We start from the raw sequence: 16,808 nt of genomic DNA, 5'->3' as shown, positions 1-16,808 counted from the left end.
CAGTTCCCACAAAGAAAATGCAAGGAACTTATGCTGTTGAAGGCTGGGTGTGGGTCTTGTGGTGAAGCCAAGTGATGAATGCAGAAAGCCTTCAGATGGGAACACAGAGATGGTTCAAGTTGTCTACAGCTTCTATAATAATTTTGTCTGCTTTCAACGGCTGCCAGACACTGTCGGTTGCTATGTGTTGGTAGGGGGGAGAGAGAGTTGTTCTCCCTAGATTTTTGCTCCTTGAATGTGTTTTTATTCAGGGGGAAAAAAAAGTTTGGCCTGCTTAGTGGACTTTCACTTAGAGATTTTTGAGCTCCAAGCCTTAAAAGATACTGTAGGAGGAGAGCGATCTTAGTCTATGGCACTTATTAGAATTTTAATTTCTGTTTACGGCTTGTACAATTTCTGTGCAAACGTTAACGTTTTAACGTTTGTAACCTCTGTTTCTGTGAGTTGCCTGACGTTGAGGTGGGTGGCTTGTAAATTTAACAAATAAATACATAAAAAAGAAGAAGAACTTGTCATGAAATTAAAATTTGCAGCCATACTGGCTGGGGAATTCTGGGAGTTGAAGTCCACCCCTCTGAAAGGCTGGCCCGTCATTTTGTTTGGAGAGCATCAGTGCTGGTTTCACCCCCTGCTCCATGCGTTGGCATTGCCCGCAACAAGGACACGCTCAGTCTTTTGCGTGGCTAATGCCAACCTCTGGGGCAATGGGAGGCTGTGCACCTGCCACACGTCAAAGCGAGTAACTGCCTTTATTCGTTTTGGGTTTGCCCAAAACATGGCCCTTATAAGCACACAGTAAGCCACCCAAAATGGATCTGGATTCAAACTAGCCAAACGTAGCATGTTGTAGGAATGCAACTACCCAGATTGCAACTGACCTGCTTAAGCGTGTTGTGCGAAGGCAGCCTGATCGTACCATTGTTCTTCATCTGCAGAATTTATATACCGGTATTTCTCTCTCAAGCGGGCCACTGTGGCAGTTCTCAAATCTCCACGGTGCCCACAAATCGGGGTGGGTGGGTTAAATTTCCCCCCCTTTTTAGAGAACTTGATTGCCCCCCGGTTGAGGAAATGTCTTCCTAACAAAGTCAGCTTTGCTATTTCATTTTGTGCCGGCTGCAGCCGGGACTGTGTTACGCAGGAAGCCAAGTGAATAAAACGTGTTGTGGACTAGTAACTTCTGTGGGTTTGCTTGCAGGCCTGAAACAAACATAATGGCATTGTTATGTGGAGTGCATGCGTGCTTTTTAAGCATCCAGCTCAGCCTGAGCTGAGGTTTGGACTTCCCCATTTGCCTTTTGGGTAACAGCTACCCCTGAATGGATTCATACAAGACATTAACTGCGGAATTTATGCATTTAACATTGGGAATCGCAAAAAGACCCAAAGGATGAATCTGAACAAATCAGTTAAAATGAAACAAGTGTAACATGTCGTGGCAGCTGCAGGTCAGTTGTCACTTTCTTCCTGAAGTGTGTTGTGCGAATACAGGTAGTCCTCAACATACAACCGCAGCAGAGCTCCAAATGTATGGTGTTAAGTGAGAAATTTGCTGTGTTTTGCCCCATTTGAGGACTTTTCTGTTGCCACCGTTGTTAAGTGAATCACTGCAGCTGTTAAGTTAGTAACAGTTGTTAAGCGAGTCCGGCTTCCCCCATTGACTTTGCTTGTCAGAAGGTCGCAAAAGGGGGTCACGTAACCCCCCCCCCCCAGGACACCGTCATAAATAGGAGTCAGCTGCCAAGTGCCTGAATGTAAATCGCGTGACCACGGGGATGTTTCAGCGGCCACAAGTGTGAAAATGGTCATAAGTCAGTGTTATCGTAACTTCGAACAAACTGTTGTAAGTCGAGGACTATCTGTGCTGCCAGTGGGACTGGGTCCTCTGGATCGGACTGACGGAAGGGGTTCCAGGCAGTGGTGGGATTCAAATAGGGGAACAACCAGTTCTCTGCCTGGATGCCCCTTCCGGAAGTCCATTCAGGGCCTGGGCAACAGAAAATTAGCTACCGGTTCTGCCAAACGGGTGCGCAACCAGCTGAATCCCACCCCTGATTCCAAGGTTTCAGAGCTCAAATCCCAAGACTCTGGTCGTTTTGCCCCTCGGCAGCCCCTGTAGTCCTCGACTTGTAACGATCCTTTAGCGATTGACATCATAACACTGAATAAAGGTGACGTGACCAGTCCTGGCACTTACAACCATTGCAGCATCCTTGTGGCCAATGTGATCAGAATCGGCAACAGGCACGTATTTACGACGGTTGCAGAGTCCCGGGGTCCTGTGTCCCCAAATAATTTTTCCCAAAAGGCAGCTGAACTTTCTTGGTTCAGGGGTTCCCGTGCAATTTCCATTTGCAACCTTCCCCGCGGCTTCGAACAACCAAATAAATAGTAGTAGTAATAATAATAATAATATAAAGTTGGAAGGGACCTTGGAGATCATCTAGTCCAACCCCCTGCTCAGGCAGGAACCCCTATACCAGGGGTGGTGAACCTATGGCACGGGTGCCAGAAGCGGCACTCAGAGCCCTCTCTGTGGGCACGGGCGCCATCGCTCCAGTCCTAGGCCTTCATCTGGGTTTTATAAAACCTTTTCGCTTTAGGCCTCCGCCATGTGCAAAAAAAAAAAAAAAAAAAGGTTCAATCAATCAGTCAATTTCAACTTCTTGCGGGGGAAAAAAAAAGATCTTGCAAAGTTGGAATTGATTGATTGAACTTTTTAGTCCCACCCAGTCTGCCGTTACCACCGCAGTCACGCCCACCCACCTGGCAGTCGACGATGCATAAGTGGGTTTTGGGTTGCAGTTTGGGCACTCGGTCTCTAAAAGGTTCGCCATCACTGCTCTAGAAAGAGTGCAGAGAAGAGCAACAAAGATGATTAGGGGGCTGGAGGCCAAAACTTACAAAGAACGGTTGCAGGAATTGGGTCTGTCTAGTCTAGTGACAGAAAAGGACTGGGCTGACATGATAGCAGTCTTCCAATATTTGAGGGGCTGCCCCAAAGAAGAGGGAGTTAAGCTCTTCTCCAAAACCCCTGAAGGCAGGACAAGAAGCAGTGGGTGGAAACTCATCAAGGAGAGAAGCAACCTAGAACTAAGGAGAAACTTCCTGACAGTGAGAACAATTAATCATTAGAACAGCTTGGGGATGCTCCATCACTGGAGGTTTTTAAGAAGAGATTGGACAGCCCCGTCTGAAATGGTATGGGGTCTCCTAGTTGAGCAGAGATTTGGACTAGAAGACCTCCCAGATCCCTTGCAATGGTGTTATTCTGTTATTCGGCTACATTTTGTTCTCCAGCCTGACTTATTCTAGACTGGTTCTCGAAATCCTGCTGGTTGGTGTTAGAGTTTGGAGAAGTTAAGGAGCAGAGGAAGCCAAGCCAGGATTATTTGATGCTAATCAGGCAGTTTAGATGCACAGGCTTGACCTGAAAGGCAGATGCTGAAATGTTCACCCAGCAAGACCTTGCCCTCGTCTTCCGCTGGGTTTATTGGGTTTAATTTATGAATGTCCACACTTGCCTTTTAAACAGTCTTCTCATTAGAACACGTGCGTGCCCACAGAAACATGCCCACTTGCACTTAACTTGGTTTCTGAATTGCAAGTGATCCTTGACTTACGACCACAATGGGGACTGGACTCTCTGTCGCTAAGTGAGGCAGTGGTTAAGGGAATAATCACATGACCGTGCTCAATTATTACCACCTTTTTAGCCACGGTGGTGGTTCCTGATTTATAAAATTTATAGAGCACCCATCTCCCTCGGCAGTGCGGACTCATTCAGCAAATCATGCTGTCATTAAGCGGATCTGACTTCCCCATTGACTTTGTTGGTTGGATGCCAATGATGATCACGTGACTCCAGGATCACGTGGCCATGGGGACACTAAATGGTCGTAAATTCCTGGGTTCACACTGAACCATAAAATGACCCAATAGACTTTGGCAACTTTTAAGTCTTGTGGTGCTGGCTGAGGAATTCTGGGAGTTGAAGCCCACAAGTCTTAAAAGTTACCAAGAATGAGGACCCCTGCAAATAGACAGTGTATTTTGTCACCCCAAACCTCTTCCAACATGCATATGGATCAGAGCAGCTAATGTGAATCTGTTTGCTAGGTCTTGGTTTGGCTTGGGGGAACGATTGTGTGAGCACAGCCATCGAAGAAGTTGTCGTGATGTATGTATTTTGAGGCCTTGGCATTAATTATTTGTGGACTCCTTAAACACAGCACGTAGCATGAATTAGTAGATTGCTTGAACGCAGCGCATTAATTAATTTCAGCTTTTTAGCTAGCCTTCGAACGTTTGTATGCCTGTTTAAGCTTGTCGTATCATGTAATGGTTCGTATTCCACCTCGATCGATCAGCCGATTCCATCAAATTTTCTCTCATCCTTACCTACTTTGAGCTTGATTGACAACAGAAAAGCCACGTACGACACCAATACACGGTTTGGGGGGGGGTTTGCAGTAGGCAGGCTGATTATATGGGGTCTGGAGGTCCCTCAGATTGTCCTGGTGTGTTATAAGGGCAAAGGGCAAAATGTGAATGTGGGTCTCTTTGGGGACGATGGAGAAATCTAGAACCCCACATCTTTAACTCATTTACAGGTAGTCCTCGACTTAGAACAGTTCATTTAGTGATCGCTCAAAGTTACCTCACTGAAAAAAGTGACATGACCGTTTTTCAGTCTTACAACCGTTGCAGGCTCCCTAGGTGTCGTGGTTCCGACATTCATAAATGCCTGGAAGTTCTTTGGAATGTTTCATTAGCCGGAACCACAATACTAGGGTCATGTGATCAAAATTCAGACACTTGGCAACTGACTCCTATTTATGACAGTCGCAGCGTCCCAGGGTCATGTGATCCCCTTTTGCGACCTTCTGACATGCAAAGCCAATGGGGAAGCTGGAATCGCTTAACGACGGTGTTACCAACTTACCAACCGCAGTGAATCACTTAACAACTGTGGCAAGAAAAGTTGTAAAATGGGGCAAAACAACAGAAATGTTCAGGGCTTAATTGTGGCCGTACGTTGAGGACCACCTGTATTTCTTTTTCACATCCTCTGACGGGACTAAAGTTCCAAGCACACCTGCACCTCCAGTATCACCTTTAGCAGGGGGTGCAGTGTGCATTTGAAAAAAAAAAAGTGGGTTTTTCCCTTGCCATCCTTTCAGAGGTTTTCTAACTAACAAACAGAACGATGGAAGATGTTGAATTTAGATTCCTGCACAGATCTGCAGTATCAGGGTGGGATCAGGACTTGATAACGTAAATCAGTGTTTCTCAACCTTGGCTACTTGAAGGTGTGTGGACTTCGACTCCCAGAATTCCCTAGCCAGCCATACTGGCTGGGGAATGCTGGGAGTCGAAGCCCACTCCTCTTAAAGCATGCTGGCTGGGGGATTCTGGGAGTCGAAGCCCACCCCTCTTAAAGCGTCCTGGCTGGGGAATTCTGGGAGTCGAAGCCCACCCCTCTTAAAGCATGCTGGCTGGGGGATTCTGGGAGTCGAATCCCACCCCTCTTAAAGCATCCTGGCTGGGGCATTCTGGGAGTCGAAGCCCACCCCTCTTAAAGCATCCTGGCTGGGGAATGCTGGGAGTCGAAGCCCACCCCTCTTAAAGCATCCTGGCTGGGGAATGCTGGGAGTCGAATCCCACCCCTCTTAAAGCGTCCTGGCTGGGGAATTCTGGGAGTCGAATCCCACCCCTCTTAAAGCGTCCTGGCTGGGGCATTCTGGGAGTCGAAGCCCACCCCTCTTAAAGCATCCTGGCTGGGGAATGCTGGGAGTCGAATCCCACCCCTCTTAAAGCGTCCTGGCTGGGGAATTCTGGGAGTCGAAAACCACCCCTCTTAAAGCATCCTGGCTGGGGAATGCTGGGAGTCGAATCCCACCCCTCTTAAAGCGTCCTGGCTGGGGAATGCTGGGAGTCGAATCCCACCCCTCTTAAAGCGTCCTGGCTGGGGAATTCTGGGAGTCGAATCCCACCCCTCTTAAAGCGTCCTGGCTGGGGAATTCTGGGAGTCGAAAACCACCCCTCTTAAAGCATCCTGGCTGGGGAATCCTGGGAGTCAAAGCCCACCCCTTTTCAAGTGGCCAAGGTTGAGAACACAATCCCTTTCAATACTGTCTCGTTTCCTCTCCTCCCCCCCCCTATTCCGAATGAGGCCTGTAAAATGAGCCTCAGATCCATATTAGGCTCAGAGCAGAAATCATCCCCGCTCCTTTATGGGGCATCCAATCCTTTAGCTTCATCCTGGGAATCTCTTTTCCGGCCCTGAACTTCAGCCGAGCCTTTATAGTGAAAGCCGAGGGTGGCTGGAGGCGTTCAGAGCAGACATGGCTGCCTTTCCGCCTCTGCCTGTCTCGAGTGCCGATCTAAACGATTATGGCGCGCCTGGAGCAACATTGCAGCTACTCCTCTCTTTCCTTTGTGTGCACAGAACAATTGGTACGGAAGGCTGAATTTTCCATTGGGGGAAATGCAGGACAGGTAGTCCTCGACTTACGACCACGGTTGAGCCCGACGTTTCTGTTGTTAAATAAGTGGTGCCCGGCGAATCCCTGCAGTTGTTTAAGCGAGTCCCACGGTTGTGATGTAAATCCGGCTTCCCACTTGACTGTGTTTGTCAGAAGGTCGCAAAAGGGGCGATCTTGGGACACAACGACCATCGTTAAGTGTGAACCAGTTGCCAAGCCTCTGAATTTTGATCACGTGAGGATGGGCATGCTACAAAGGTCGTAAGTGTGAAAAACGGTCCTAAGTCGTTTTTTTTTCCAGTGCCATTGTAACTCAGAACAGTCGCTAAATGAACTGTTGTAAGTCGAGGACTTTCTGGTACTCCAAACCGCTGATCAGAAAAGTTTTACTGAACTTTGAGACAGTCCCTTCAGTTGCTTCTTCTGGCACCGTCGTAATTTTGAACGGTCGCTGAACAAACTCCTAATTCAAGGACTTACCCGTATTATAAAACCAAAATCATCAAATGTCCTTGTTGGACTTTTAAACTGATGTGAAGACGGCCACATGTGGCTAAACTATATTTAATGGGTTCATGTCTGGTTACCCAAGGAAAAACCACTTTTGCTCCATTTTGTCTAATTTAACCAGGCTTTAGGAAAACGGTGGCTTAAAGTTTGCACGTTCATTTGCCCGGTTGGAATAGATAGAGCCGGGAAAAGTGTTTTCAGACCATGCATTAAATCATAAAATGTTCAGACTTGGGATGGAGATAATTGCAGCGCAGGGATCTAATGCACAACTCGAGCAGCATCCAACTTGAAGAGGGGTGGACTTCAACTCCCAGAATTCCCCAGCCAGCGTGTTTAAACCTCCGTGGCAAAGGAGACCCCCCCACACACACAAAAAAACCCCTGACCGCTGAAATCTGCTACCTTCTCGTTTCATTTACTAGTATTGTTGAAGGTCATAGTTGGAAAAAAAACTAACAGGCCATCTGATTCGGTGTGGGTCTTTGTCAATGCAGCATCCTTGACAGACAGTCCTCCAGCTGCTGGTTCAACCTGTCCAGTGTTGGGAAGCCACACCCTTGCAAGGATGGGTCTCCCGTTGGGGAACAGCTTTTGGCATTGGGGAATTGGTCTCACCTGACACCTTTATCCAGCAGGGGCAGGGTGGCTCCTTTAGGGCCAGGGATGGGGCCAGGCCAAACTTTCCCAATTTGAACATCCAGAATTTATTATTGTTGTTGTTAGATTTTTTTTATCCTGCCCTTTTTTATGTACAACTGAAGGCAGTACACCTATGTCATCCTTCTGCCTCCTATTTTCCCCACCGCCACAACCTATCTGGTAGATCAGGCCCAGAGTCACCCAGCCAGTTTTCATGCCTAAGGCGGGACTAGAATTCACGGTCTCCTGGTGATTGGATCAAAGTCACCTAGCCAGTTTTCATGCCTAAGGCGGGACTAGAATTCACGGTCTCCTGGTGATTGGATCAAAGTCACCTAGCCAGTTTTCATGCCTAAGGCGGGACTAGAATTCACGGTCTCCTGCTGATTGGATCAAAGTCACCTAGCCAGTTTTCATGCCTAAGGCGGGACTAGAATTCACGGTCTCTGGTGATTGGATCAAAGTCACCTAGCCAATTTTCATGCCTAAGGCGGGACTAGAATTCACGGTCTCCTGCTGATTGGATCAAAGTCACCCAGCCAGTTTTCATGCCTAAGGCGGGACTAGAATTCACGGTCTCCTGCTGATTGGATCAAAGTCACCTAGCCAGTTTTCATGCCTAAGGCGGGACTAGAATTCACGGTCTCCTGGTGATTGGATCAAAGTCACCCAGCTGGCTTTAATGACTGAGATAGGACTAGAACTCACCGTCTCCTGGTGACTGGCTGAGAGTCACCCAGCCGGCTTTTATGCCTAAGGCAGAACTAGAACTCACCATCTCCTTGCTTTCTAGACCAGCACCTTCCCCATGACACCAATTTGTCCACCCTATTTTGAGTCCAAAATAGCCATTTCGTTAGCAAACCGGGCTGCTTTGAGCATTCTTGGGAAGGCTTAGAGCTCACACTCTCTCCAAAATTTCTTCTAGAAGTGTTTGATTACCACTGTTACTCAGCAAGGTTGTGCTGAATGGGGATGATGGACGTTGTGATACACACCCTCGAGGGCCCAGTGCTAGAGAAAATTGCTGCAGAAGGGGATGGCTTTGTTCATATAGCCTGTTGATTCAGTGGATGGAATTCGATTAGTTTTAACCTTGGTTTGTTTTTTTTCTTTTGTGGTGAATAGCTTTCAGGTCACAGTCAGGTTAAGCTATGCCAATGCAAAAAAAAAAAAAAAAAAAGTCCGTATTGTACAAGCCAGTTTTGTGGCTTTCTTACATATTAGGGCTTTGCTCTGGGAAATATGAAAAGCTATTTTTGAAGATATACAAAAGGAGATTTTCTCCTTGGTGCAATTTTCTCCTTGCTCCACAAGTCACTGCCAACTCCCTAAATAACTGGTTTTAGAAATTGAAACACATCCAAGGCAATATGCTGAGCCTCTGAAGAATGGGTAAAGTGTGTGTGTGTGTGTGTGAGAGAGAGAGAGAGAGAGAGAGAGAGGGGGGGGTAGGTGGGTAATGGAGAGAAAGAAAGAAAAAGAAAGAGAGAAAGAGAAAAAGAGACAGAAAGAAAAAAGAAAAAGAGAAAGAGAGAAAGGGAGAGAGTGAAAGAGAGAGAGAGAGAGAAAGGGATAGAGAGAAAGAGAAATGGAGAGAAAGAGAAAGAAAGAGAGAGAAAGAGAAAGAGACAGAAAGAGAGAGAAAGGGAGAGAAAGAGAGAGAAAGAGAGAGAGAGAAAGGGAGAGAGAGAAAGGGAGAGAAAGAGAGAAAGGGAGAGAAAGAGACAGAGAAATGGAGAAAAAGAAAGAGAAAAAGAGAGAGAGACAGAAAGACAAAGAAAGAGAGAGAAATGGAGAGAAAGAGAAAGAAAAAGAAAGAGAGAAAAAGAGACAGAGACAGAAAGAAAGAAAAAGAAAGAAAAAGAAAGAAAGGGAGAGGGAGAGGGAGGGAGAGAGAGAGAGAGAGAGAGAATTGGATTGGCAATTCCAACATTTTACCCATTTTAGGACTTTGTGTGACGAAGAGTGAAGGACAGGTGCTGTGTCTGATAGATTGATTGCTTCTGGGATAGTTGCGGTCTCGGTGTGTGTAAAAGAGCGCAGGAGAACGAGAGCCCACTCGTTCGGAAGCAGCTGCCAATGCAGCAACTGAAGCCGACTTGGTGATAAATGGGGACCGAGGGGTGTCACTCAGCATGGCAGGGCCACTAGAAGTGGGGTGCAGCATCCTCCGGCTGGGGGAGGGGAGGCAATCGGGGGATCCTCACCTCTTTCTGGCAAGCTCGTTCTGCACACCAGTCCTTGCCCAGCGAGCTTTCACGGGAAGGCAAAAAAAACCTGAAAAAAGCAGGGGCCATTTTGTGAGTGTGACAGAGTCTGTGCTCATCTTCCTAAAAAACTTGGTGACTTTGGCTGAAAAGGGCTGTCCTTTTCTAAGAGGCAGATCCGAGGTGGGAGGAAAGAAGATCTAAGGCAGTACTTCTCAACCACCTGGGCGACTTTAAGCTGTATGGACTTCAACTCCCAGAATTCCCTAGCCAGCTTGGGGACAACTTTGAGCTGTATGGACTTCAACTCCCAGAATTCCCCAGCCAGCTTGGGGACAACTTTGAGCTGTATGGACTTCAACTCCCAGAATTCCCCAGCCATCTTGGGGACAACTTTGAGCTGTATGGACTTCAACTCCCAGAATTCCCCAGCCAGCGTGGGGACAACTTTGAGCTGTATGGACTTCAACTCCCAGAATCCCGCAGCCAGCTTGGGGATAACTTTGAGCTGTATGGACTTCAACTCCCAGAATCCCCCAGCCACCTTGGGGACAACTTTGAGCTGTATGGACTTCAACTCCCAGAATTCCTGAGCCAGCTTAGGGACAACTTTGAGCTGTATGGACTTCAACTCCCAGAATTCCTGAGCCAGCTTGGGGACAACTTTGAGCTGTATGGACTTCAACTCCCAGAGTTAGCCCAGTCAGCTTGGGGGAATTCTGGGAGTTGGAGTCCATACAGCTTAAAGTTGCCCAGGTTGAAAAGTACTGCCTTAGATCTCCTTTGCCACAGGATTCTAACCTCACTTGGAAGAAACAATTTCCCCCTTTTGCCCTGTGGAGAAGATCAAATAGATCTGTCGTCTCTGCTGGATCAGCCTTGAGAGAGATTCTCATCTGTAGCTAATAACTTTTGCTTCCAAACTCGGCCATAATTGCACCTTCGGCTACGCTACACTTTCTTTGGGGTGTCATGTGCAAAGCTGATTCTTGTGGTTTGTAAAGCAGGATATACAGATAGTCCTCGACTTACGAGCATCACTGAGCCCCAGATTTCAGTGGCCAAGTGAGACAGTTGTTAAGCGAGTTTCCCCCCATTTGATGATCTTTCTTGCCACCGTTGTTAAGTGAATCACTGCCGTTGTTAAATTAGTAATCCGGTTGCTAAGTGAATCTGGCTTCCCCATTGACCTGGCTTGTCAAAAGGTCCCAAAAGGGGTTGAGATCACCCCGGGGGACACCATGACCGTCACAAATACGAGTCAGTGGCCAAGCATCTGAATTTTGATCACGTGACTCTGGAAATGCTGCGATGGTCGTAAGTGTGAAAAAAGGTCATAAGTTACTTTTTTTTCAGTGCCGTTGTGACTTCGAATGGGCACTAAATGAACCGATGTAAGTCAAGGACTCCCTGTACTGAACAAATTGTGGGCCATTCCATAAACCAGTAGTTCTCAACCTGTGGGTCGGGACCCCATTTGGGGTCGAACGACCATTTCACGGGGGTCACCAAACAAGGCTGTCCGCCATTTTTTCCTCCTTTTCTTTGGCCACGCCCCTGGCACCCGGTGATGTAGAAGTGGTTGGGGGTCACCACAACATGGGGAACTGTATTATGGGGTCGCGGCATTAGAAAGGTTGAGAACCACTGCCATAAATCAAGGTGAAACCAACTGGCATAGAGTGATGTACAAAGCCAATTAGTATGAGGCACCCTTATTCTGCCCAGGAAATTGCTTTGTATTGGGTTATTTTTTTCATCTATTCTAGGATTACTCACTTAATTGCCTGGAGGTCTTTGCTTACTCACCATGGATGACCAGTAACACGCCTGCATTGGCTACTTTGTCTGCCTTGGAGCCCAGAAGCATTCTTGATTTTTCAATGCCTAGTTATTTTTGTATTATATCTGCATTTTTACCCACTGTGGACCTCAGGCAGTAAAATAGAAGGTCATAGACCAGGGAGGGATGTGGGCATAGACTGATAATTAATCTGGAATAAGTGATGTGGAATAAAACTCTGCATTGTATAAATAGATAAGTGTGAACTCCGTCTAGACACCTATAGTGTTTCTGGGAGTGCACCATCCGTCAGAGACAGCTTAGTGCTGTGGCTTATTTATTTGGAGAAGTTAGATGGCCCACCCACTCACTTTCAGTGACTCTAGGCAACTTACAAAAAATCAAAACCCAATGTACAAAGTAAAAACAATAACTTGGATGGAAACTAATCAAGGAGAGAAGCAACCTAGAACTAAAGAGAAACTTCCTGACAGTGAGAACAGTTAACCAGTGGAACCACCTGCCTCCAGAAGCGGTGAATGCGCCAACACTGAAAGTCTTTAAGAAGAGATTGGACAGCCATTTGTCCGAAATGGTACTATAGGGTTTCCTGCCTGAGCAGGGGGTTGGACTAGATGACCTCCAAGGTCCCTTCCAACTTCTTCTTCTTCTTCTTCTTCTTCTTCTTCTTCTTCTTCTTCTTCTTCTTCTTCTTCTTCTTCTTCTTCTTCTTCTTCTTCTTCTTCTTCTTCTTCTTCTTCTTCTTCTTCTTCTTCTTCTTCTTCTTCTTCTTCTTCTTCTTCTTCTTCTTCTTCTTCTTCTTCTTCTTCTTCTTCTTCTTCTTCTCCTTCTTCTTCTTCTTCTCCTCCTCCTCCTCCTCATTATTATTATTATTATTATTATCATCATCATCTTCAACCCCCCCTCGGGATTGCTCTTTCTGTGCAGAAAATGTGGTATTTATTCAGGATCATGGGGACTGGAATCTTATTTTCCCATAATTCGCCACTCGGCGTGAGCTCACACTGATCTCAAATGTCGCACTAAACAAACGGGGGTAAGTTGAGGACTGTATTCTGCCGCGCTCTGACGGTGAGTTCTAGAAGGGAGAGATTGGCTTTTTTTTCCAGCCCCTCTTTCTCTCCAGCTCTTTTTCCTGGAGGACTAAATAGGCAAGCTGCAGCGTCCCCTGTAAGGGAGGCAATTGAATGGGGTTGATTTAAATCTGGGTCTGTTTGGGGTTACATTTAAATCCGTGGAGGTTAATTGACTGGGTCAGTTGATCCTTTTTAATGAGTCCCCGCAACACATCCATCCTGCTTGATGAGGTCAGTGTATTGTGGGAACAGAGTGGCACACAGCTCTGAACCAGATTTGTCCTCCAAAGCAACACACTAATCGTTTAAAGTTTGGGTTAGTTTCTTTCTGACTTAACATGTGGAACACCAGCCTGTTTGGTTAGTTTCTGGTTTAATATCTTGGGCCAAGTGTGTTGTCTGCACACAGCTTCCTGAATATCTCCGTGGCTTTTTTCCTGCATCCTTCCATCCAAGGTTACCAATAGTGTAGATGTGGTGTTTGTTGTCTCGCCTTCTGCAAAGATGTGGTCTGTGACATTCACGGAGAACTGCTCTTGATTGAAAAGGGACTCTGGTTTTTGGTTTGGGGAAAATTGTCCCCCTGTTCCCACGGCCCCCTGGGGTGGAGCTGCACGGATGTCTCCTTGCCCAGAGCCCCCCAAAAGTGTAACAGGGCAAGGGGCTCCCCCGGGCTCCACTAACCATTTTCTTTCCCAGAACGGTTTCTGCTCCCGCTGCGTCTTGCCATCTGAAAATGCAACCCTGTCCTGTTATAAGGCCGGCTTGGTTTTCTTTTCTTTCAAGTTTTGTTGTTTATAACCCAGGAAAGAAAAAAAAAAAAAAAAGCATTTTTCTCTCACCCAGCGATGTAGCATCTGCCTTAAATGCTTTTTTTTTTAAAACATATAATCCCCCCCCAAAAAACCCAACTTTTATTTTTCTCCCCTGTTCCCTTCTTGTTATTGCTTTTGGTTCTCTCTGGCTCTGTCCGGGATTTTAAGTTCTTCCTCCATTCCTTTTCTGTTTGTTTCGGCATCCAGCCCTCAATCCCCTTCCTTTCTCTGTCTGCTGGGGGTCTGGATGCCTGTCACAAGTTAAAAAAATGCTTTTAAATTGTGGCAACGAGGGGAAAAAAAAAACCCTCCCTTTTTCCGTGCGTTTTTATGACTCGTCTTTTTTCTTTCTTTCTTTTTTTCTTTCCTTCCCTTTCAAGGTCCAGCTCATCTGACACTAAACAGCCAAGGTATGGTTTTCCGTTTCTTTTCAGCAAATGACTTTTGCTTTTGTTAATTTCTTCTGTTCTCCAATTCCTGGTCATTTCTCTCTCTCTTTGCGTGTGTTTCTCCCTCGCTGTTTCCTTCTCTTTTCTGGCTGCTCTCCCTCTTTCACTCTGATTTCTCTCTTCTCATCTGCTTGAGCCATTTCATCACCGCAACCGGGTTCTGACGTCTCCCAGGTTTCGTTCTTCTGCCGCTGCATTATCTATTTTATGTCGAAGGGAGGTGTGTGCATTTTATATGTGACAGTTGGGGGGGGGCTCGTTACAGCCCTGCAGAGTGGGATGGGTGGGAGGGGTCTGCTTGATTGCCCCAGGACCCTGGCAACTTTGAAGATGTGTGGACTTCAACTCCCAGAATCCCCAAGAAATTGAGAAAAGCGGTGGCCATTTTGTGAGTGTGACGGAGTCTTTGCTCATCTTCTTATAAAAGTTGGTGACTGAAGAGGACTGGCCTTTTCTCAGAGGCAGAGATGAGGTGGGGGGGAGAAGATCTAAGGCCTGCTGGCTGGGGAATTCTGGAAGTTGAGGTCCACCCATCTTAAAGTTGCCAGGGTTGAGAACTGCCTCGGGGCCTTTATGGGACTCGTGCAATTGTCTTCTTGGGAGAGGTGGGGGGAGCATATCCTGGGTGGGACTCAAGTGGGTGGCCCAGACCAGGCTGGTTCATTCAGGCAGGGAAAAAGAGCTAATTTAGGGGTTCACTTTGCATTAACAACAGAGCAGCCTTTTCTGCAGCCAAAATTGATGTGGCATCCTCCCCAACCATCATTATTTCCAACAGCCATCAAAGGGTTAGGTCACAGGGCTAGGCAACCTTGGCTCTTTTATGACTTGTGGACTTCAACTCCCAAAATTCCTGAGCCAGCATGAGGGAAACTTTGGCCCCCTCATGACTTGTGGACTTCAACTCCCAGAATTCCTGAGCCAGCATGGCTCAGCTCGGAAACCTCTCCCTTTCCCCTCAGCATGGCTGGCTCAGGAATTCTGGGAGTTGAAGTCCACGCGTCATAAAAGAGCCAGGGTTACCCATCTCTGGGTTAGGAGGAGCGAAATCTTGATCCCATAAAATCGGGCAGGATGGATTTCCTCCCCCTCCCCACCTTGTTATTTTGATTATTAATTACTTGGAAATCTTTTTGGAAGGTTGTTGAAGCCCTGGCTATACCAGTTCAGACTGTCCAGTCTCTTCTTAAAAACTTCCGGTGTTTGTGCTGCTCAATCAAAGGACAGAAGAAGCTTACAATCCAGCAACCTCCCCAAAGAGAAGAATACAGGTGGTCCCTGACTTACAGCCACAATTCGGGCCGGACGGTTGTGAAATGAGTCACAGCTGATTTTACAATTTTTTTTTTTTTTTTAACCACAGTTGGTAAACAAATCACTGCAGTTGTTAGGTAGTAAATCCAGTTTCCCCCATTGACTTCGGCCAATAGCCGGCTGAGGAAGTCTCAAAGGTGAGAGCACATGACCTCGGGATGTGGCAACTGTCGTGGTTGTCAAAGATCCGAATTTTGATCCCATGAACCGTGGGGATGCTGCAATTCTCCGAAGTGTTTAGGACCTGTCATAAGTCACTTTTTTTCAGTGCCTTTATAACTCTGAACAATGGCTGAAGGAATGATTGAGGACGACCTTCATCAAATAGAATCACACCTCTTCCCACTAGCTGGGCATTAAAAGCAGCGCTAAGGGATTACCCGGAAGTCAGGAATGACCCTATCCCCAAGAACGTATCCCCCAGGGCCCGTAGCTCACAAGGGAAGAGGACCTCAATGAATGGCCTTCATCAGTGGTCTAGGGCAGAGGTAGGCAACCTTGGCTCTTTTATGACTTGTGGACTTCAATACCTAGAGCCATGTTGACTCAGGAATTCTGGGAGTTGAAGTCCACGAGTCATAAAAGAGCCAAGGCTGCCTACCCCGGGTCTGGGGTCTCTTACTAAAGCAGGGACTAGAAGACCTCCAAGGTCCCTTCCAGCTCTATTCTGATTCAAAGATTCAGATATTATCCAACAGGACTGGTTGAATTGTTCAGAATAGAATAGAATAGGAATAGAACAGAATACAGAATAGAATATAGAATAGGAATAGGAATAGAATAGAATAGGAATAGGAATAAGAAAGAATAGAATAGAATAGAATTAGGAAATATGGAATAGAACAGAATACAGAATACAATATAGAATAAAATGGAATAGGAATAGGAATAGAATAGAATAGGAATAGGAATAAGAAAGAATAGAATAGAATAGAATAGAATAGGAATAGAACAGAATACAGAATAAAATATAGAATAGAATAGAATAGAGTAGAGTAGAATAGCATAGAATAGAACAGAATACAGAATACAGAATACAGAATAGAATATAGAATAAAATGGAATAGGAATAGAATAGAATAGGAATAGGAATAAGAAAGAATAGAATAGGATAGAATAGAATAGAATAGGAATAGAACAGAATACAGAATAGAATAGAATAGAATAGAATAGAATAGAATAGAATAGAATAGAATAGAATTAGGAAATATGGAATAGAATAGAGTAGAATAGAATAGAATAGAATAGAATAGAATAGAATAGAATAGAATTAGGAAATATGGAATAGAGTAGAGTAGAGTAGAATAGAATAGAATAGAATAGAATAGAATAGGAATAGAACAGAATACAGAATAGAATATAGAATATAGAATAGGAATTATTTGTGGCAAGGGGTGCCTGAGGTTGCCCCACTTGTAGGGTTTCAGAGGCAACAGCCAACACTTGGACTTGGGCACGGGAGCTGGCTGGCAACTAGGCAATGGTTGTGCTGCAATGGTG

At 46.1% G+C, this 16,808-nt stretch overlaps 1 protein-coding gene across 21 annotated transcripts in view; it reads left to right on the top strand.

The window, feature by feature from the left end:
- Positions 1-16,808, top strand: part of NRXN2 (neurexin 2) — a 336,186-nt gene that overhangs the window by 74,349 nt on the left and 245,029 nt on the right. For 20 of the 21 annotated variants that reach the window (XM_039366176.1, XM_039366159.1, XM_039366175.1 and 17 more), the window contains exon 4: positions 13,926-13,955. The exons of the other annotated variant lie outside the window; for it this stretch is intronic. In XM_039366176.1, the coding sequence (XP_039222110.1) occupies positions 13,926-13,955 (30 nt within the window). The remainder of the gene's footprint in view (positions 1-13,925; positions 13,956-16,808) is intronic. 21 annotated transcript variants of the gene reach the window in all.

Source organism: Crotalus tigris, unplaced genomic scaffold, assembly GCF_016545835.1.
Source record: "Crotalus tigris isolate CLP2741 ecotype Arizona unplaced genomic scaffold, ASM1654583v1 scf7180000020245.1906669, whole genome shotgun sequence".
NCBI lineage: Eukaryota > Metazoa > Chordata > Lepidosauria > Squamata > Viperidae > Crotalus > Crotalus tigris.
The sequence above is the reverse complement of the archived record's forward strand: the minus strand, read 5'-3'. Positions and strand labels throughout refer to the sequence as shown.